This window comes from Gekko japonicus, unplaced genomic scaffold, assembly GCF_001447785.1.
Source record: "Gekko japonicus isolate JY-2015 unplaced genomic scaffold, Gekko_japonicus_V1.1 scaffold2604, whole genome shotgun sequence".
Taxonomy (NCBI): Eukaryota; Metazoa; Chordata; class Lepidosauria; order Squamata; family Gekkonidae; genus Gekko; species Gekko japonicus.
The window spans coordinates 35,612-59,043 of NW_015177095.1; the positions used below are offsets into that span (position 1 = coordinate 35,612).

Below are 23,432 nucleotides of genomic sequence, written 5' to 3' on the forward strand. Positions count from 1 at the left end.
TTGAGAGTCAAAGCTCCTTTTGTCAGTGGTAACGGATGGAGAGAGCTTTGACTTTGAAAGCTTATACCCTGGAAATCTGGTTGGTCTTTTAAGTTGCTGCTGGTCTTGAGCCCTGCTCTTTTACTACAGACCAATACGGCAGCGGCCCACCTGAAACTGACAAAGCGAGGTTACGCTTTAAAGTGCCACTGGACTCCTGTTCTAACATCACGACAAACAAGCTTTAATCAGCAGCAGGTTAGATTGTTAAGCTCGTTCCCGAATGTACTTGTATTGAGAACCAATATAATATATCGTTATTAATTAAATTTGTTCATCGCCCTAAGTACATCATTGGGCTCTGGGCAATGTACAGAGGTGCATAGTGCCATAAAACATATAAAACATTAAAATTCCACTAAACAATTTAATAAAGACCCCAAGAGTCTGTGATGATGCCATATACACACACACACACACAAGCAGAGTAAATTACAGATCTTTCTTTTTCAGCATCAAGGTTTGCATAAACCTCAGTGCTTCACGTAAGACTTCTCTTTGGCTTCTATCCCGGAACACCAGGGATAGCCTTCGGTTGTGGTTTTAAAGAAGATTGTTTTTAAAATAACAAGAATAAATGAAATAGGAACTACTTTAACAGTGTTGTAAGGCAGCTGAGCTAAGTAGGGCCAATTCTTCCTGTCCGTAGCCACTCACACCTGGCAGGGCACTAGCTGATTTTACTGTGCTGGTAGGTCTTCCCCAAGTTTTGACAGGGCTAGCCGACACCCCCCCCCACCCCCATTCATTGCCAACTCATGACCGCATAAGGAAAGGACCCAAAGGGCAGCTGCCACTTCCACAGTGGTATTCTTAGCCGCATGGAACATTTCACAGTATCATCGAGCCACCATGGTGTGGTGGTTCAAGCATCAGCCTAGGGAGACCCGAGTTCAGATCCTCACACGACAATGGAAGGTTTCTAGGGGACCAGTCGTTCTCTCTCCCTGTCTAACCTACCTCACAGGGTTGTTGTTGTGAGGATAAAAACTGAGGAGGGGAGAAAGACCCTTGAAGCCACTTTGTGTCCCTACTGGGGAGAAAAGTGGGGTATAAATCTCTAAGCAAAATATCTCAGTGAACATTAAGCAAAAAAAGAGAGAAGTGTTTAGATAATATGCAGAAAACTGACAAGAAAGAGTACTCTGTTCTACCCACCCTCTGGGTACATGCCCCTAATACTGTCAAATATTTTATTTCTTTATAAAATTGAACTGCAAGCAGAAACTCATGCACTTCTATGGAAAACCAGATCCTTTATCCAACCATTTATTCCCTGAAGAGGTGAACGGACACAGTTGCAGGGACACAGCAAACTCCATTCCACACCAACCCTTCTGGAATTCTGCAATGGATCGAGGAAATACGAACAGCTCCTTTTGGATACCCAAACGTCGAATGAGATTTGGACAAGGGCTGAATTCCACAAGTTTGGCGTTTTTCTTTTCAGGGAGGGGGGGGGGGGGGGGAGTCTCCACAAGGATTTCTGAAATACCTCACATAAAATAGGGTCCTTGTACGCGCCGCCTTGCAAAATCAAATCCTCAAGAAAGGAAGGAACAGAAATATTACAACCAACGTTAAGGGACTACACGTCAAATCTTTAGCACCTGCTCAATTCAGCGGCAAAACCTAGCAATCGGGCAAGCAAACGAGAGGAATAAAGAGCCTTACCTTGTCTTTCAGGGAGAAGGTACCCGCGGCGCCGGCAAACAGGAACTTGTTCTTGACTCTCAGCTTGCCAAGATTGGCCACGATCAGGTGGTTGGATCTGGAGCTTTCGGGGATCAGGAGGACAGGAGCGCCGGCTTCGATGTCCAGCAGCACTCTGGAGGCACGCTGGGCCTGGTCTCTTACCTAGGGGCAAGCAGGAGCCGTCTCGGGAACCCTGAGCGGTGCCATGAGCTACAAGAGCCCCTTCGATGGGGTCAAGTAAAACCGTGCACAAGCCCAGCTTGTCGCTCGGCTCTCACGCTTCACGCCTCCGCCCCTCAGGGAATTAAAGTCAAGGACGAACTCTGGATACCCGCGACATGCAAGCTTCCCACACGCAGGAGAGGGGTTTGCCATGGTGCCTGAATATGGCGATGGTTCCATCTTCTCCCGCAAGGCTGCGAATCAGCTATGTCATTAAAACTGATACACTCACCCCGAGCTAAGAGCCAGGACGGTGCACTGGTTAGAGTCCTGGATTAGGAACTGGGAGACCCAGGTTCGACCCCCGACCCCCCTCTGCCATGGAAGCCTGCTGGGTGACCTGGGCCAGTCACACGCTCTCAGCCTATCCTACCTCACAGGGTTGTTGTGAGGATACAACGGAGGGGTGCTGTAAGCTGCTTTGGGTTCGCCCTGGGAGGAAAGGCGGAGTATAAATTAGTATACTCTTGAGACTGATCCAGAAACTCCCACTGGTCCAGAATGTGGCACGGGTCCTGACCTGAGTGCCGCGGATTGCACATATTCAACCTGTGCTGCGACAGCGGCACTGGGTTCCAGTGGAGTACCGAGTCAGGTTCAAGGTTTTGGTGTTGACCTTTAAGACTATGAGTGGTCAGGGATCCACGTACTTTCGGGGCCGTCTCCTCTGGTATGTCCCCTGAAGAGTGTTACACTCTGCAGTGAACAATCTACTGGTGACCCCCCCAGCCCAAAAGACACCCGGCTGTCCTCAACCAGAGCCAGGGCCTTTTCTGCCCTGGCTGGTGGAACTCTCTGCCAGGTAACATCCACGCCCTGCGGGACTTAATGCAGTTCTTCAGGGCTTGCAAGGCAGAGAAGTTCCGTCAGGATTTTGGCGGAGGACAGCAATGGATACCATCTCATTGGCACTCCCCCTTTCCTTCCATTTTCCCCACTTCTCTACGTCCCCGGGAGGCAGACACACAACTGGAAAGTTGCGTGACCGGAGACTGTTTTATCTATTGATTATTAATGTATCATTTAAAGTGTCTTATTATTTATGAACGTTTTCAGTCTGACTTCTACCTTGTGTACTTAGGGGAGGGTAGTTTATAAATTATAAATTCAAATGATAAATAAATAATAACAATTATAAATCAAAAGAAATCCATAGGCTTGAGATGGGTAACAAACAATTATTGTATGTCTTGCAGCCATTTATTTGTTTGTTTTTGCAATGTAACGACCGTGAGGCTTTCTCCCAACAGCTAGAAGACTCCACCCACACTTTCAAAAGTTAGCAACACCCCTGTGCGGCAAAAGAGAGTCACGGAAGCATACCGTCTGCCCTTCAATCGCTGCTCTCTGGCGCCCCAAGACGTCCTGGAGCTGAGTGAAATGCTGGATGAAAGACACCACCTCCGCTTGGAAGCGCTGGGTGTGAACGTACTGCACTGAGGCCATCCGCAGGCTCACACGTATGTCACAATCTCTCTGCAGCAGGGGATCGGGCCGGCCATACCTGGCAAAGAAGGAGACGTTCAGGAAGCTCTATGTGATATTGTTTGAACCTGCTGTGGACAGCTGGTTCTTCCAGATGAGCCCAGTATTAGGAGTCTGTTGGGACACCGATGCTGCTGATTCATCTACCTTTTCTGCCAGCGGGAAAGGCAGAAGGGGGCTTTCTTCTGACCCCCCCCCCAAAAAAAAGCCTATGAGGAAGATCGTGGGAACTGCACTGGACAAAAGCTCATGGGGCATGGGGACTGTAGTAAGGAGGGGGATGGCATTCAGACTGAGGAGCAGAATTGGGTGAGATTGCAATTTGAAGCAAATATATTATGAATCACAGAAGAACGGGGTGTGGAAGACTGGATGTCAGGACTACAATCCTGGCATCTAGCCCCTTACCCCAAGGAGGGCGCAGGTTAACCCACGCAATGGAGACCCCACAGGCAGGAAACAAAACGCATACATTTGAGCAAGGACTGATGAATGTAATGTTATCATAGCATACATTTCTCCCTGAATACCAACAGATCTTTTATAAATATCATACCAATGGTTAAGGAAAAGATGTTCCTGAAAGGTGAGGAGAGTCCAGATGTTATACGGGGCCAGTTGTAAAGCCGGGGGGGGGAAATAATCTTTTGGTGCCCTGCAGAATCCCTTTTGAAACAAGAAAAACCTCCAGCACCTACTTGTGGATCTGAAAGGTGAGTGCCTCTTCACCACTGGTAGTAAAGCGTTCTCGGTAAAGCTCCCCATGTGAGGTGAGGTCACTTAAAGATAAGCTCCCGATGCTTCCCTGAAGGGCCAAGTCACCTTCTGCGCAAACAGAAAGAACACCAGTCTGACATCACTGAAGGAGTATTGCTCCCAAACAGATTTAAAAGTTAATTCAGGGCGGCGAGGGGGCACCTGCATCTTTGTAAAAAGGTAAAGGTAAAGGCTCCCTTGCTCGAAAGCCAGTCGAATCTGACTCTAGGGGTGCGGTGCTCATCTCCATTTCAAAGCCGAAGAGCCAGCGCTGTCCGAAGACGTTTCCGTGGTCATGTGGCCGGCATGACTAAACACCAAGGCGCATGGAATGCTGTTACCTTCCCACCGAAGCAGTACCTATTTATCTACTTGCAATTTCTTGCTTTTGAACTGCTAAGTTGGCAGGGGCTGGGGCCACAGACGGAAGCTCACTCCATCATGCGGTACCCGGGTCTCGAACTGCTGAACTACCGACCTTCCAGAGCCTGCAGTTCAGCGTCTTAACCACTTGAGCCACCGCAGCTCCATTGCATCTTTGTACAAGATAAGAATTTGGAGACCTGTGCCTCCAGGCATATCTATTTGCATGTTAAGTGGCTCAGATCTCTTGGGTTTTCTGTTCGGCAGCCTCACACAAACCACGTCAATTTAATGTCAGGTTTTATTTAAGCCAGTTTTCAAAAGGAGACACTTGCGGCAATAAGCATTTAAAAGGATCAAGCCGGTATGATCTAATTTTTTTTTAAACCCAGAAGTCAGCACCTACCTGAAACCTACTTGAACGTGCTGCTTAAAGGACTTGTGTGGCAAATGGAAACAAGTTCAAAGGCAAGGAGGGATTTCGTAGTACCAAAACCATTCCAATGTGATGTATCGTTGCTACAGTCACCCCTCTCCTTAGAAAGGTAAAGATAGCTCAGACTTACCGATTATCTCCACGTGGGTGGCAAGCTTGGAGACGTTCGCTTTAGCAAGCTCTGTGGTCGCCTTATTCAGAACCAAGGACAGGGAATGGACCTAGTTTGGCAGAAAGGATGGGATTGGCACCAGTGTTCCCTCTAAGCTGAGTTAGTGTGAGCTAGTTCACAGTTCTTTAGCCTCTGGCTCACACATTCTGGTCTTCGCTCAGGAAGGAGGGCTCCAGAGCAAACTAAGTTATGCAGCAGCCAAATCGCTCGCTCACAACTTTAATGCAAGCAGCTCACAAAGTAGAATTTTTGCTCACAAGACTCCACAGCTTAGAGGGAACGTTGACTGGCACCGTGCACAAAACAGTGTGACTCCACAAAGAATAACAAATATATCACCCTTGCTCTTCAGTTCAATTCAATGTAGTTAAAAAAAACAACGTCATCCATATGAGATCAGGATACGAAGGGCAGGCAGATTAGAAAGATGCAGCGGGATACAGCTGCAAAAGGGAGAGATCTGTAGTGTGGCATTTGCTACAAAATGCCAAGCTGATACCTAGACACAGATCAGTCCAGTCACTGACCTTGTCTGGTAAGGACACAAGTCTCAATTCCAGGAGGGGCTACGGCAGAAAATCTGCTTGGCATGCAGAAGGTCCCAGATTCAATCCCTGGCATCTCAGTTAAAAACCCCCCACAGGTAATAGGTATTATCTATTATAAGCCCTCACATGGATAGAACGGCTACCCCGATCTTGTCAGATCTCAGAAGCTAAGCTGGGCAAGGCCCTGGTTAGGATTTGGATGGGAGACCTCCAAGGAATACCAGAGTCATGATGTGGAGGCAGGCAATGGCAAACCAACTCTGAATGTCTCTTGCCTTGAAAACCCCACGGGTGGCCATAAGTCTGCTGTGACTTGACAGCAAAAAGGGGGGGGGGGAATGACGCAAAAGACCTCTGCCTGAGACCCTGGAGAGCCGCTGACAGTCTGAGTAGGCAATACTGATCTCGATGGACCAATCTGATTCAGTATAAGGCAGCTACACGTGTGCAGATTACACTAAACCAAGGTTCATTTTAACCTCTGCTTAGAACCAAACCGCTGCTGGCTTCCAAACCATGAAGGCAGCAACAGTTTTAAGATATCCGTGCTCCCGGCAAAAATTAAACTTCCAAAAAATCACAAGCTGTGAACAGAACGATTTTTGACAACAGAAGTCATCGGTGTTAAAGGTCTCTCCCATACCTTCAGGTCCAGTTTGGTGTTCACAGAATCTTGGAATTCCAGGTCTGACAGGATGCTCGCTTCTGACTTCACTGCCTGCTGCACGTCTTCAGGCTGCGACTTCATGCTATGGTTCTCGGCGGTGGATCCGATCCCAAAAAAATCCAGGATCACCACCCAGGTCTGTAGAGTTATTAAGACATCTAAGCAGTTGAAGTCAACATCCACACTGCGGTTGATCCTGCCGTAGCTGGAAGAGAACTCTGGGTGCTTCTTGTCCACTAGCAATATATTGATGTGCACCAAAGAATCGTCAAAATCGCTCTTCCCGCAAGGAGCGCTCGGCTTGTTCGCAGTGGGAGAAGGAGGGGGAGTTAAGGGGTAGCCTGAATCCGCGTCATCTTTTTGTTTCTTGTGGGAGATGCAACTGGGTCTTTGGTACAACTGAAAGACATTGGGGGCTTCTTCCATGTGCGAAGGGAGGGAACGGGGCATGTCCGGATATTCCACATTAGACACAGAGGGGCAGGATTGGGAAAGGTATTCTTTGTGAGCTAAAGTGGATGGTTTGGGGGCTCCACGGGACACCATGAGGTTCTTATACAGAGAATCTGGATTCTTCTCCAGAAGATCCTCCATCAACAGAGACCGTAGGGCAATCTGGATGGACAGGGTATGAGGGTGATCTTTAGTAAATTCGACATCAAAATCCTGGAATTTTAAGCTAACCAGGCCCTGGGCTCCAAGCGTCAGGTCACCACTTAACTGAACCTGCAGCTCAGAAATATGGAAGTTGGCTTGGATCTGGGTAAAAGACTGAGTCGCTTCCTTGACAGGAGCGAACTTGCTTGAAGCCATAGAAAAACTGGAATGACTGAAGAGTCCGTTCTCCTTCCTCTCCGTGGAGAAGTCGGAACTTGTGCTTCGAAGTGATGCAGAAGGAGAACCGGAAGGGGGATAGGAGGAGGATGGGAAGTCGGAGGAGGGCTTCGTCAGATCTTCGCTGCAAACCAAGTTGTCGAGAGTCTGCAAAACTTGTTCATAGACGTGTTTTGCCAACACCACCTGCATTCAAGGGGGGGTGGGGGTGGAGAATATCCAACATTTCACATTTCTCAGCTTTCATACATTTCACTATCCCAGACATGTGCATCTCATGGTTCGGGGGGGGGGGAATCCTTACTCATGTTTGTTTATTGATTTATTTTTAAAAATGCCACTTCTCCAGGAACTTGCCCGAGGTGGCTTACAAAATACAAATAAAACGCTGAAGATGATAATTAAAACCCTGCATTAAAACACCTAGCCCGACATAAAAACACAAACCATAAACATCAGACCACTTATAAATTATAAACATCAGACCACTTATAAATCAGACCACTTATATTTATAAAAGAACAAAATAGGTTTCTGGGTATATTTTGAACTGTTGTTGAAGAAAGAAAGCTCAAAATACATTTCCAGACTAACATTCCAGTTTCGTTGCCTTAGATTACCAGGAGAAATGTATGCCAATAAGAGCATATTTTGTATCAATAGCAATGGACACATCCAGGTGCTTGAAACAGCCCATATCCAAAATAGGCCTTTTTTTGGCATTACACTGGCGACCAAGATCAAGGTAATTATTCCTCATTATTATGGGTGTCAAAGCTGGACAGTAAAGAAAGCGGACAGGAAGAAAGCTGACTCATTTGAAATGTGTTGGAGGAGAGTTTCACGGATCCCGTGACCGCCAAAAAGACAAATAAGTGGGTTCTAGATCAACCAAGCCTGAATTCTCCCTGAAACCTACAATGGCTAAACTGAAGCTATCATACTTTGGTCATATTATGAGAAGGCAAGAGTCTCTGAAAAGACAATAATGCTATGTGGCGTCCAGCTTATTGGGGAGACTGTTTCTCCTTTAAGTCTCTGTGTACATGAATTTAGTAGATTTCGGCTGCCACCAGGAATTAAAAATTCCAGATCTCTCCATTTGGTAGAATGACCCAGTGCCTGGGCGCTTCAGAGGACTATGTGGCCCTGAGGAAGGACTGTTCTGATTACTGGGACAAGTTTAAAACAAATAATGATTTATTTATAAAAGAACAAAATAGGATTCTGGGTATTTTTGAACTGTTGTTGAAGAAAGAAAATATAACTGACAAAGCTTGGCGTCACACACAGTCTCTCAAACACCAAAACTTAACTCTGACAGGCTTAGACACTCAGTCTATTCTCATAGCCACACAGGCTAAACTTCTCTCTCTCATAGCCACACAGGCTAAACTCTCTTGCTCATAGCCACACAGGCTAAACTTCTCTCTCTCATAGCCACACAGGCTAAATTCTCTTGATCATAGCCACACAGGCTAAACTCCAACTTCTTCCTCTGTCATACACTCTCTCAAAAACTCTCCACACTCATCTCTTCAAGAACACACTAAATCACCTCAGAGACACCCCTCCTCCCACACTCTCAGTCATCAGCCAATCACATCACACTCATCTCCCTCTATCACTCTCCTTACATTACTGCAGTCAAACTAAACATTTAAAGAAACACACACACCAAAACATGAAATCATTACACGCTAGGAAAAGTTGTGGGCAGCAAACGAAGAGGAAGACCCAACATGAGGTGGTTTGACTCAAAAAAGGAAGCCGTGGCCCTCAGTCTGCAAGACCCGAGCAAGGCTGTTAAAGGTAGGACATTTTGGAGCACATTAATTCATAGGGTCGCCATACGTCAGAAGTGGCTTGATGGCCCTTAACACACACACACATTTGTTTTTTAAAGAAAGATACTTCCTCTCTTGCACACACAGCAGGCAATGAGGCAGACGGGACACAGAGAACCCAAACACAGCCTGCAGCGTTGTACAAACATGGCTTCCAGAATTCATGCCGGATCCAATTGGAGCAGGAGAAAAGAACATTCCGAATCTAAACTCTTCCAAATCTAAGCTAATCCCTCTAAGCTATTTGAGATTTCCCCAACGAGACCCCCAAGGCATTTATGCCTACCCTCCCTCTCCCCTCTGCTGTGTCACCTTTATTATGTGCTGTTTCAGTTCCTCCAACCAAGTCCAGACATTCCCCTTCCAGATGGAAACTTCTTATTCTTCATAGCAGTAGAAAAGAGCAAGAGTCCAGTAGCACTGCTCGCTTCTTCATATACCAGTGACTCACGAAAGCTCCTATCCTGCCTGCTACAAATTTTGTTAGTCTTCATGTGCTACTGGACTCTTGCTCTTTTCTACTACTACAGACAGACTAACATGGCTACCTGTCTTGATCAAATTCGTAGGACTCCCTGGTGAATACAGCTCAAGTCACTGTTTCTTAGCCTTGATTCCTCTCATGTCTTCACAGAATTTAATAGAGCTAGTCTCTTAAACATACACCAGGCTAACCAGTCATTCAATCTAGCTGCTCATTCAATTTAAAAAAAATGATTCCAGCAGGGTAGATATTACTCTGTTGCAGCAAAAAATAAACAGAAGCCTATCAGGTGAGCCCGCAGATGAAGCCCGGCTAGCTGCAATGTGTGTGTAATTAATGCTGTATGTTTGTCTCACCTATCCCCACAAATATTGTTAGTCCGACTGTCTCAAGAGTAACTGTAAATCGCTCTGAGCCCGCAAGTATGTGGGAAAGAGCGATCAATAAATCGAAAGCATTATTATTATTACCGTATATACTCGAGTATAAGCCGACCCGAGTATAAGCCGAGACTCCTAATTTTACCACAAAAAACTGGGAAAAAGTATTGACTCGAGTATAAGCCTAGGGTGGGAAATGCGAAATGCAGCAGCTACTGGTAAATTTCAGAAATAATAGATACCAATAAAATTACATTAAAAACACATAATATTTATTTCAAAGAGAAACAGTAAATTAGCTCTATAAGTGGAAAAGAGGGTCAACAAAAACAATATGGTATCAACAATAACTTTAAAAGTACAAAAACCTTAGCTCAAGCAGCGAACAAAGTTAAAACATAAGAGTTAAAATCCTTCAATCAGCAGGCGATCTAGCAACCAGTGGAGGCGGGGCGGGCAGCGGCGGCTTCTAGTGTTCTGCTGAGCGGAGGAGGTCTTTTAACTCCGCTGTTATTATTGGCACGTCAGTCTCCGCTCTCCTCTCTCTTACGTCACTGGTTGCTAGACGCCAGTCGGGAGGCGATCTAGCAACCAGTTTAGGCGGGCGGGCTGCAGTGACTAGATCAGTTTAGGCAGGCGGGCTGCAGTGACTACAGGCTGATATCTGGCTGCGGAGCGGCGGCATTTTCTGGGGTCATTTTTTTTCTCACTCGAGTATAAGCCGAGGGGGTGCTTTTTCAGCACAAAAAATGTGCTGAAAAAGTCGGCTTATACTCGAGTATATACGGTATTATTATTATTATTATTATTATTATTATTATTATTATTGGCACTTTTAAAAAAATATCAACAAAAATGTATTCCCAGCATATGTGTTCATGAGTCAGAGCTCACTTCATCAGATGCAAGAGAGGGGAGGAAATGACCAACATTAACATTTCTTGGGTTTAGTACATTTTATTAACCCAAACACATGCATCTTACAGTTCTGGAAACTGATGCAAGGGAGCTACAACTTACGAAAGCAACATGTTAGTCTTTAAAGTGCCACTAGACTCTGGTTTAATTTTGTTTTCATTTAAACATTCACCACCTAAAACTAAGCACAGTCTACTGGGGTGGGGGGAGTGTTACAAATGCACTCTACCTGCAAAGGGTTAACAAACTTCCCCTCAATTCTCATGATGCTTGACGTTTCAACATCCTCAGCCACGGAGAAGGTCAACTCTGCATCTCTCTCTACTGGAATCTTCTCCATTCTGAACTGGATCGTAGCATTGTTCAAGATATGGAAAGCTGTAATTAAGGATACACAAAGGTGAGGTTACTGGATGTTACTTGGTATCTGATGGAAGGCGGTCCATCCATTAGTTCTTGCCTATAAAAATGGTAATGAATGGACTCCCTCCCTCTCTAAAGCACCAGGGGAGGGGGAAACGGTGTGCTCATATAATACCCAACTAATAAATCAAGCCCACATTTATAGGCCCATTAAGAACTGCCACCAAACCACTAGAATTCCTGACAATACTATCATTTTAAGTTGACAGGTCAGTGGAAAATTACTTTATTTACACATCAGAGAAATTTTTAAATAAATAATAACACAACAGGGCCTTATGGCTTGTCGTCAGATTGTTTGAACCTGGTTTTGCACCAGCACATTTAAACAAACTCCAGAGGGGCAGTTGCGTTAGCTTGTTGCATCTAACACAAGCAGGAGCCCTCCTGGGGAAGATACTCTTGTGCCCTAGGGCCCACGTAACTGTATGCACAAAAGCTCTAGACCAGAAAAGGTCATGTCACAGTAAACCTGCTACCTACCCATTCTGGGACCACAAGGCTAGCTTTCATTTTAGGTTATAGGGTTACACGGCAACCCCTCTGGAAGCTGTTAAACACAGAGTCATGGGGAGAAAAAGGTTAGAACCAAAGGACTGTCTTCTCCCTTACGTTCTTGCCCGGGAACTAAGATCACAAGGAGAGGCACTCTTAACTGTCTCATTGACTAAAGAAGCTCTTCTGGTGGGTAAATGAGAAAGGGCCTTTTCAGGGGCAGCCCCAGTTATGGAAGAACCTTCCCAGGGAGGTGCGCCTTGCCCCTTCGCTCTCAATTTTCAGCACACAGCTGAAGACGGTTTTACTCATCATGATGGCATTTGCCTAGTTCTTCTGCCTACTGGCGGTTTCAAATCATCGATTTCAACCAGTGGTTTCTATGTGTTCTATTAAACATTTTGTTATTATTTACATTGTAATCTGCCTTGAATTCCCAAAAGGTAGAACACTGGCTAGTAAATGTTTCAGATAAAATAAATAAAATAGAACAGTAAGACAATAAGCCGTTTTTGCACACGCCATTTGTCCACAAAGTCAGAATGGAGACGAGCAAAGCGGGGGAGAGCTCAGGCCAACTTACCGTGACCTTTATGCAAGGACTCAAAGAAGTCGTGCCGAGTAAAATGAGAATCCTCCTGGCTGCTGCCACTGCTGCTGCCGGCAGGTCCCAGAGAGCGCACTGCATGTAGCATCTCAGTGGTTGCTTCTTTCTTGCCTGCCAAATGACTGCTGTTTAGAGAATACATCTTAATGTCTCTGATTTCCACCTGAAGCCTGTCGCTTGTCGAATTGTCTTCTCCCGCCACAAAATTCTGGATGGATATTTGCCCCAGGTGCCCCACCAGCAGTTCGGGGCTGCCCGGCTTACGGGGTATGGACACGACCGGGGACTCGATGTTGACGTTCAAAATCAGCTTGATGGTGTCACATTTGGGGCGTGGCTGCAGGAGTTCCTCCCCTTCGTTGCTTTCAAAGTAAAAAGAGTCCTTCGGTCGAGGCGTGGTCTCAAACAAAGAAACCATTTCGGAGTATTCGGCGGTTTTAGTGGCCAAGACGGTCGTCACCTTGGTTGCCGCGATCTTCAGCATGCTGCAGAAGTTCTCCTCGAGCTCATCGATGGATAAGGTGATCTCTTTCAGAAACTTCGCCGAGTGGTTGTAATGCAAAGACGCCATCCGGAGGTGAAGCGAACATTCCTCTTCCGACTGCTCGACGAACGTGAAGCTCAAAGCGTCTGGAAGGCTACTGGCGTCGTCAAACGCAGGCTTGAAGTCGCCCATGTCAGAAATGAAATGTTCATACCTTACGGTGTTCCCAATGCTGACAACATACTGGTTTTTTATGTTGTCCAGGGTCAAATCCATAAGGTGCAAACAACCCAGAGACCCATTGATGTCCACTGTGCTACCCATGGAGACGTTCACTTTGGTGCCCCCAATGCTCGCGGTTGCAATCTTCCTGCCAAGCTTTTCTCCATTTATCATCGTAACAGTCCGAAGGAGAAGTATGTTTAACGAGTGGATATCCACTGCTACTTCTGTACACTGGGCGTGGGTAGACTGGAAGTATTCTTGGTCACTCCAACTTCTTTCCAAGTCGGTCATTAATGGCTGAGGACTAGAGTCATCCTCCTTTGGGAAAGATTTCTGGAGGAAGCCAATCAGCTCGACAATGGTCTCCGGATTAAGAATGATATCCAAGTTGTTCATCTGCACTGATATCACTTGGAGGGTGCTATCCAAGTTCATAGACGGGCATTCCGCACTCACAAACTGATATTCCAGTTTAATTAAGGATTCATCATGTGGGGGGAAGCCACTGGATAAACTGCTCGATGCTGCAGGTTGTGTTTCCGTCAAGCCTCTCCTATCCATTGGATGGGCCTCACAGGGTCCACCAACAGGGGACTGTGGCCGGCTATCTCGAAGACTTCCTGTTGGGGCATCAAAACGGAGATTCTTGTGAGAAGCCATAAGGAGGTCAAAGTCGGAGCCGTATGTCTGCATGGTATCGACCAAGAGCAAGCCGTGAACAGTGAGCGAGACTTCGGTATCGTAAGGCCTCTTCACAAAATGGGCATTCGTGCCAAAAACCTTGAGGACTGAGATGTAGCGGCCATTGCTCTCCACACCCAGCTGCATGCAGTTCACCTTGAACTCTGCTAAGAACAGCTGCGACTCGACAAGGACTTCCTTTGTGTGCTGCTCTACTGTGATGACACTCTGAGTCAAATTCACGACCGAACTATGCAAGCTTCCACGCTGGTCCATATCTGCGAAGAAAGAACTTGAGGTTTCGTTTTCAGGTGTGCTCAGCCTTCCAAAGCAGTTATTCAGGGCTATTATTTTATCTTCGTTAATGTGTATTTTCAAATCTGGTAAATTTCCAGACAAGACCGCCCCGGGATACTTGGGATCCGAAGTGTATATCAACCTGCGCTCCAGCTGCAAGTGAACGTTGAATTTCTCCACCACATGCGTCGGGCCAACGTCACTGTCCTGAGCATGCTTCCAATTGTCTTTCACTCTCCCTACCATGATCTGAAGATCCATGAACGACAAGCTGTAGGTCTCGTACATTTTTTTACTCATCAAGTGTGCGTGCAGCTGCTCTTCGCTGATTTCGACTCCAGCGATCTCGGGAGTTTTGGTACTACTGGCTTCTGGAGGCGGGGTGCTGGGAGGAGTGGCGAGAGGCGTTACGTATTCGTCGTCACTCAGTTCGCTCAGATCCAGTGACGGCCCCTCTGGGCTCTTCTTTTTATGCTCCTCTAGAAATTGAGAAGACGGGAGAGAGAAAGAGTGATCAGAGCAAGTATTTGTTTCCATGCAAGAATCTGCTTCCCTTGTGGATCAAGAATGGGGAAAAGAGCAGCAGACGGTTATGGCTTGCCCCTCCTTCTACTTCCAATAGTAAAGGCAGCCATTAAACAGAAGATCGTTTCAGGTGAGTAGTTGTGTCGGTCTGCAGCTCAAGAGCAAGTTCTGAGTCCAGTAGCGATTTAGAGACCAACAAGATTTCCAGAGTATAACCTTTCGAGGGCGAAAGCTCCCTTTGTCAGATATGAATCCAAAGAAGGGAGCTTTGACTCTTGAAAGTTTATACCTTGGAAAGCTTGTTGGTCTTTAAAGCTATCAATAACACTACCATTCCATAAAACCTTTAACAACCTCACAGTATCACAGAACTGGAAGGGACCTCCAGGCTCATCTAGTCCAACCCCCTGCACAATGCAGGAGATTCACAAATATCCCCCCCCACACACACACACACACAGTGACCCCTGCTTCATGGCCAGAAGATGGCCGAAAAACCCTCCAGGATCCCCGGCCAAACTGGCCTGGAGAAAAATGGCTTCCTGACCCCAAAGTGGCGATCAGCATTTCCCTGGGCGGGTAAGAAAGGGCCACGAGAACTAAGCACTGATGCAACCCTTCCTGCCCTCCCTCTCATGATCTGCCTGAGTTCACAGGATCAACATTCCTGGAACCTTCATATCAGCAGGATGGCCTTTTATTTATCTATGCTCCACTTTTCTTTGGCCTGGGGACCCAAAGCAGCTTACAACATTGTTCTCCCCTCTCCCATTTTATCATGACAACAATCCTGTGAGGCAGGTCAGGCTGAGACAGAGTGATCAGCTCAAGGTCGCCCAGTAAGCTTTCACTGCAGGGTGGGGATTCAAACCTGGGCCTTCCAGATCATGGTCCGTCATGCTAACCACTACAGCACACCTGGGTGGCAGCTCCAACTGCACAGATCAAACCCTGCTATGTGTGTGTAGGCTTCTGTCCTGATCTGCCCGGCCCATGGCCTTCTTTGCATTGGCTCCTGTACTCTGGAACAGCCTTCTTTTAATCTTATCAGGAAGGCCTCTTTGCTGCTGGTATTCCAGTGCCATGGTAAAGCAGAGCTATTCACAAGAGCTTTTCCTGATAAGTGGTTGCTCAGATGGCGAAGTCCGGTACATTTTATGAACTCCGGTCGTCTGAATTAATTTTAGTCTGTTTGGTTTGCTGGGTATGTAATCTAATTGATGCCGTTACCCACCTTCAGCATCTTGAGAAAGGCAGATCAAGATGCTTTATATAAATTAATAAAAACCACAAGCTGGGCAAAAAAAGAACTGAAACACAGATAAGCTATTAAAAAGGGAAACTGCAGTTATCTGGATCTTTCTCCTACCATTTCCCTCCCAGTAGTAACAAGTATGCTTATTGTTAATATTTACTTTGACTGTACCTCGAGAATTGGTAAGTAACATTCTTCCCAAGTCTAGCACTACTAAAACTGGATCTGCAAATTTAAAGTCGTCGGGGAAGATTACTTGAGGGGCAGATATGTCAAGGCACACGGTCCACCGCTTGCTGTCTTCCTGAAACGGGAGGGAAAAAAGGAAAGGAACTCTCATTTTTCTATATAAACATCATAAACGCCTGTTTTTCAGACATTATGTTTGAGCCTTGAATTGTCAGTGAAAATTAAATTAGATTCAGTTCCACATTAACTATGTTACATGGAATAAACAACCCCTCCAGGGAAAGGAAGTGTCTCTTATACGGAGCTGAACAACACTGCCAAACAATTAGGAATTATAGCACTGACTTGCTGAATGTAGTCACCACTATTTCACAAATGGGGACACATGTAATAGCTGGCCCTGCACTGTTTTAAAAGGTGTTTAGGTGACGCTATCCTAGAAAAACTATAATCAGACCACCATCCACAGTTTCCTGTCCAAAATGAACTCCAACGGAGTTGCCCACGAGTTTCCATGGGTGCACATTAAAATCAAGATCCACATAAGTACGTTAGAGGCCCCGGAGAGGGAGCTGAATTGTGAACAGTGGCAATTTTAGTAACTCACAAAACACAAAGGTTCAGCAAGAATACTTCTCCTGGGGGAAAACATTCATGCTTTAACTTGTTGTGAATTGACTTGGGTTCCGTTGAGTGGAACAGCTGTCTAAAAACACAGGCGACATAAGAATAGGGTCCAATTAGTTGCTGTAGATTTTCCGGGATGCGTGGCCGTGGTCTTGGCAATAGGGTCCAAGATTTACAAAGGACACCTAAGCCTCTGAATCCCAGAGCCAGGAGGCATCATCAGGGGAAGGCTTCAGCCTCTGTGCCCTGTTGTTGGCACTCCAGAGGAACTGGTTGGCCACTGTGAGACAGGATGCTGGACTAGATGGACCGCTGGTCTGACCTGGCAGAGCTCTTCTTAACCTTCATCTCTAGAGAGGCACAAGAATGCATGGCAATGTGATAAGGGTTTGATTTAGAGAAGCATCACTTGTGCTGTAATGTGGGAAAGAATGGGTTTTGGCAGACTTGCTGCATGCTTTGACTGCACTTAAACACATTTAAAAACAAATGCCACAGACTGATAAACCATTTCCCCCTGATTCACATTTGACACCCTGAAGTGTAGATTAATGAGGACTTAAAGTACACACCGCTTTTGGCTTAATATGCCCAGTTCACATTTTAACAGTTCAGTTGCAATCGGGGGGCAGGGAATCACAGCCAAAATTTTGTTCCAGCAAACTATCCCTACGCCTCAGAATTTTCTAAATACCATCGGGCCTTGGCTTTGGCCCATTTCAAAATTCTACCCTCAGCTCTGCTGCAAGGCAAATATTTAGGTGTCCCTTGTTCCCAACACTTCTTGTTTCTGCCAATCGATACTGAAGCATTTGAACATGCGTCACTACACTGCTCATTTTATAAGGATATTCATTCTTTATACATTACTCCAATTTTATTCAAGTTTTCCAGACAGCTCTGATAAATCTGATGTACCTGCTGTTTACCTGATGAAGCCATCCCTGAAGGTGATCAGATTTAGTGCTTTAGCTCAGTCAATTCAGAAGCGGGTGCTTCAATTATTCTATTAACCACATGGTACTATTGAAAATTAGTGTTTAATGAGACTAAGCATCTTTATTGTTTTTATTTGCGTCTATTGTTCTCTATGGTTTTTATTAGTGTTTAGCTTGCGCTCTTGGGTTGGCGCTGGCTGAACTATGATGGTAATAAATCAACAATGATGAACAGCTTCTGCTCTTTGCAGGCCAACGTAGGCCCCGTCGGATCTTGTCCCCTTTTCTAATTTATAGGCTGGCTTTATGCACCTCTCCTGGGTACAGAAGCAAAGCAAGAATTTGGCTCATTTGCAGCTCACTTACGATGAAGTCCCCCACCAGCAGACGGTCAATGGTTTGTCTGATTTCAGCCTTGGTTTGCATTTTGAGCTTATTGTATTGTCTCCTGGCAGCTTCGGCCACCCTGAGCTCAAGCTCAGACTGGTATCCAAAACCTGCACCAAGAGACACAGAAGGATGACGCCTCATTTTGTCTATACATATATACACCAGACAAGAGCCTTTTAACTCAAAGGAAAGACAACCTGAACAGAAGACCACCCCATAAAGTTACACATACACACACAGATTATTACTTGTATACAAATGTAAGATGACCCACACACACACACCTTTTGATGGCATAACCATGAAAAAAACCTAGTCTTGCATTCATGTCAATACTAGAACAAAGTGTGAGTCCAATGGCACCTTGGAGACCAACAACATTTTATTCAAGGACACGAAAGCTTATACCCAGAATTCAACTTTGTTGGTTTTAAAGGTGCTACTGGACTCAAACTTTTTTCTGCTGCTTCAGACCAACATGGCTACCCACATGAATCTATCTTAAATCAATAGATTAACTGTCAATGGCGTTATTTTGAGGAGGGGCCATGGCCCAGTGGTAGAGCATCTTCTTGGCATGCAGAAGGCCCCCAGTTCAATCTCCAGCTTCTCCAGTTAAAAGGATCAGGTAGCAGGTGATGAGAAAGACCTCTATGTGGGATGCTGGAGAGCTGAGCTGCTGTCAGTGGGAGCAGGCAATACTAACCTCGACAGATTAATAGTCTGACATGGTAAAGGGCAGCTTCTTGGGTTGATAGGCAGAAACAAAAATGGCACTGCCAAATGATGGACTGGTAGGCCCAAGCAACACGTGATAACTGGAATTCTGGGACTCCAGGTAAGCAGTGGAGGGCCTACTATGAATCAGGAGAAAGGTAAGTTTCCACCCAAAACCTTTTCGCCGATTGAAACGGCAACCTTTGGGTTTTTTTAAGTATTGGGAGGGAACCAGAGGCATCTATAGTGTATCTGTCCCTCCCCCCCATCTCTCAGTAATAGCACTTAAAGCAGCCCTAGGGGACCATTTTCAGTTCAGGAGACAGTGTGGAGGTGGAACCTTTGCTCTTCCTCCCCAAACACCAGTCCCTAAAGTTTAGCTTCAAAGTACCCCAGAAGCCTGCATGTGGGATGGGTCTCCCGAGTGATACAGGCTCGTATTAAGCATTCAAGGAGGATACAGGGCGGTCTTAGCATCTGGCAGCAGAGAAAAGTAACACTCAAGTCATCCCATCCAAGAAGTCAACAGGCATCCATCACATTAGAGTTACTCTGTCAGCATGCACCAATCATAATATCACTGTCCTTGAGCTATTGATCGTTTTACTATGATTTTTTTAAATTGTACGTATATTTATAGAGCCTTGACCTGGATGAATCAAGCCGGCCCGATCTCGCCAGATCTTTGAAGCTAAGCAGGGTCGGCCCTGGTTAGTACTTGGATGGGAGACGACCGAGGAACACCAGGGTCGCTACACAGAGGCAGATGACAGCAAACCACCTCTGTCTGTCTCTTGCCTTGGAAACCACTTGAGGGGTGGCCATAAGTCAGCTGCGACCTGGGGACATTTTCTACCACCACCTTATTTATACAATACTCTGAATACTGGAAGTGACAGTGCCATACAAATGACGAATGTATATTATTACTAATTTCTCTCTGCCTTCCTTTGCCTTTCCTTCTATGAATCTTCCCCTTGTTTCTTTTAAGTTGCCACTCTACAACCAGGGATCTTAAGTATATATTTTTGTACAGTGCCTGAATGTTTATTTTATTTTATTTAAATGTCGGTGTATGTGATAAATCATATCTGAATGTCAGTTTATCATGTATGAATCCTATCAAAGATTTGTGCTGGTTATCTGTGTGATTTGAAGGTATTTTTTTTAAACCCTTCTTGATTTCACCTTTTTATATATGATCCGTTCATGTTTATAAGAATAATTTTTCTTTGCATACATAAGTACATCGGCACTGCTGAACTGACATCGGTGGCCCGATTCAATATCAGTACTGCTGATCAGAATTAGTCGTTGCACGGTATATCATGGTTTTACTGTTTTAATTGTTATTTTAATTATTGTTTTAACGGTATTGTAATGAAACTGTTGTGAACCGCCCTGAGCCCGTCTGTAGGGAGAGCGGTATACAAATTAAACAAACAAATAAATAAATAAAATAAATTAGGAACTTCATAGTTGTAGTTTTTTCCTCGCCTTTTGCAGCGGGCTGTTTCAAAAGAGAACAGCTCATTAAACACCTACTTGCTTACCTGTATTATTTAATATTTTGAATTATATCAAAGAAATTCTTAAACGCTACATCACAGTTCTAGGTATGAAAACTCAAAGGAAATAAAGACATGGAGGGAAAAAAGATACGTATATAAAACAAAAAAGGTTAACCTGAGGTATGAACCCTTCCCTTGTAGAAGAAATCGGCTACTTTCTTAATGGCTTGTGGGTTGTAAATGATATTTAGAGGTCTGGTACTGACTTCGAGGCGTCGCTCAAAACTGCTGCGGACTGGGTTTCTCTCATACAGCATCTCAAAAACTGGGACAGCGGGGTCGGCAGCTGGATCAAAGCACAACAACCACAGTCAGAAAGAATCACAAAACGCCATAAAAAGAAACGGAGCTCCATAAAAAGATCTTTTTAAAAACACACACACAGATTCAGCAAGAAAAGAGCTCATGCTAAAAGGCTACATAAATTCAAGCAAAGGATTATCATTTTTTAAGACAATGCTGACTTCATGCTAGCTTGCTAGGATTGCTACTATCATGGTACATACCATGTTTCCTAAAGCATCTCGATAAGCAAAGCTGGGCCTGTTTTAGTGGTCCAGCACTCCTGACACCACTGCTCCACCATTAGAACTTCTCCTTCCACGTTCTATTGGTTGGATGCTGAAGACCCTTGCCACCTCACCCACCGTATTCTGCAAAACGTATTCTGAACGCTGATCCCTATGAGGTTAACAGTTTTCAGTTTGGGGGGGGGGGGGACAGCAAGGGGTTGTGAAGAGTGTATGGTGTGGCGATCGAGCTTTTCCTCCCGCACCTAAAACACAAGAATTTAGGCATTCAAAGGAATCGCTGGGCAGTAGATCCTGGACAGACGGAAGGAAATACATCTTCACACCATGCCTGAGTAACTGATGGAGCTCACTGGTGCAGAATGCAGTAGAGGAGGATCCTAGTCATCCCACTGCTCTGCTGTGCCGGGTTTGAAGCCTTTCTTGAGCCTAAGTTGCCTTCCTCCAAGTTAGGTAGCTCTTCTGTTGAATGAAGAACTACTTAAGTTGCAGGAAGGCTCCTTGGAGGATGGCTGGATCCGCTTCTCCAGCAGGAAGCCTGTGTGTTCAGAGGCAATGTACATCTGAATGCTGACTCTTAGGAGGCAAGAAATGGGGGGGGGGGGGGGGGGGGGGGGGTGGTGGGAAACTTGGCCAGGAGGCCCTGCTGCAGACCTGTTGCGGGAGGATGCTGGATTACGCAGACCCTTGCTCTGATCTACGAGGGCTCCTGTTAGGCACATCTGGTTTAGCCATAGGTGGGCGAAGTTGGGAAAATACAGATGAGGAGGGGCAGATGAGGTGGATAAGGAATGGAACATGGCACTGCTTCATTTCAATTAAGCTCATGCTGTGCCAAGATCAAGAGCCTCCTTTGTTTGCATTACACTATGTGTTGGTGTCAAAACAGGGTGCTTTAAAACAGAATAATCCTGCTTACCGAGCAGGATTATAGAAGAAGAAGAAGAAGAGATTGGATTTATACCCCGCCCTTCACTACCCAAAGGTGTCTCAGTGTGGCTTACAAACTCCTTTCCCTTCCCCTCCCCACAACAGACACCCTGTGAGGTAGGTGGGGCTGAGAGAGCTCTTGACAAAAACTGCTCTTTTTCAAGAACAGCCCTTATCAGAACTACGGCTTGCCCAAGGTCATCCAGCAGGTGCAAGTGGAGGAGTGGGGAATCAAACCCGATTCTCCCAGATTAGAGTCCGCGCACTTAACCACTACACCAAACTGGCTATTATAAACTAAAATGCAGTTCACCATCCAAGTTTACCATCCCTAGACAAGGGACAAAACACTGTTTGTTAACATGGGATTAGTTCTAAAGCCAGGACATTGTTGCAGGGGAAGGAGAGAGAGCTTGCGCACTAGAGGTGCTCCTGGCTTGTCCGTGACATCTGGATACAGAATTCACGAACAGGTATGTTCCGATAGAAGTCAAAACCTGCTACAAAAATGGAAACATTACCAGTGCTCTGATTATTCATGTCTGAAGAAGAAGCTTGGAGACCGATGGAAGAGACGCAGCCAACTTCTTTTTGCTAATGAGAATAGAGAATATCGTTATACGTACCCTAAGTGAGTCTCATTCATGTTATAAAGTAGGGGTGGCCAAACTTGCTTAACGTAACAGCCACACAGAATAAACAGCAGATGTTTGAAAGCCGCAAGACATGAACACATATTACACACACGTTTTAATTGAAAAATATGCAAATTTGCTTTTTAGTAACATTAAATGAGACTGTGTGAAAAAGCCACATGTGGCTCCCGAGCTGCAGTTCGGCCACCCCTGTTATAAAGGTTTCCTACCTTTTCTCATCAGTCCAACATTTCTCCCCAGAAGTGTTACTACCGGTACAGCTGATAGCAATACATTTGTCCAGCATGATTAAAAATCAGAGGTCATTTCGGGGGGGATCGCAGTTCCCCCGGGTGAGGTACGGGGGGAGGGGGCACATGACGAAGCCCCGCCCCCTGCTTCCAGCCGCCCCACTTCCGGCCCTTTCAGCCAGGAGGAGGCAGGAGAAGAGGGAGGGTAGGTTGCTTCCTCCCTGCCTCTCCTCACCCCCGGCCTGCCTGGGGCCAGGGAGGGCCTTCGCGGGGCTTCCTTGCACTCCCGCCGGCCTTGCAGGTCCACCGCCGGGCCCCTCATGGGGGTGTGGCCTTATGACACACTTCCGGTGATGTCAGGGGGTGTGGCATATGCTAATGAGTTATGCTAATGAGTTCCCCTAGCTCTTTTTCTGCGAAACGACCCCTGTTAAAAATAAACATGAAAATTCAGTGTAGCAGTCAGAGCGCTGGATGAGGATCTGGGAGACCCAGATTCAAATCCCCACTTTGCCATGCAAACTGGCTAGGGACCTCGGGCTAGTCACACGTGCTCAACTCAACCTAACCTACCTCAGAGGGCTGTTGTAAAGATAAAAAGGAGACGCGGAGAATTTCAGAATGCAGTCCTAAGCAGAGTTGCTCCCATCTAAGCCTCTCGATTGCAAAAACCCTTGGGGGGGCTTTGCCTCTCGAAAGCTTGTTGGGCTTTAAGGTGCTATTGGACTTGAACCTAACTGTTCTCCTTACTAGAGAAGTGATGCTTAAAAAAAAAACACAACACTAACATTTATTTTGATGAACAAACTTAGAGCC

The 23,432-nt window shown here is 45.8% G+C and overlaps 1 protein-coding gene across 1 annotated transcript in view; it reads right to left on the reverse strand.

Moving 5' to 3' along the window:
- VPS13D (vacuolar protein sorting 13 homolog D (S. cerevisiae)) overlaps positions 1-23,432 on the reverse strand; it is a 77,117-nt gene that overhangs the window by 35,290 nt on the left and 18,395 nt on the right. The window contains exons 14-24 of the mRNA XM_015428281.1: positions 22,252-22,324; positions 20,386-20,556; positions 17,959-18,089; positions 16,010-16,142; positions 12,348-14,537; positions 11,076-11,224; positions 6,360-7,403; positions 5,127-5,217; positions 4,140-4,266; positions 3,280-3,460; positions 1,714-1,896 (exon numbers count right to left, since the gene is read on the reverse strand). Coding sequence (XP_015283767.1) covers positions 1,714-1,896; positions 3,280-3,460; positions 4,140-4,266; positions 5,127-5,217; positions 6,360-7,403; positions 11,076-11,224; positions 12,348-14,537; positions 16,010-16,142; positions 17,959-18,089; positions 20,386-20,556; positions 22,252-22,324 — 4,473 coding nt within the window. The remainder of the gene's footprint in view (positions 1-1,713; positions 1,897-3,279; positions 3,461-4,139; positions 4,267-5,126; positions 5,218-6,359; positions 7,404-11,075; positions 11,225-12,347; positions 14,538-16,009; positions 16,143-17,958; positions 18,090-20,385; positions 20,557-22,251; positions 22,325-23,432) is intronic.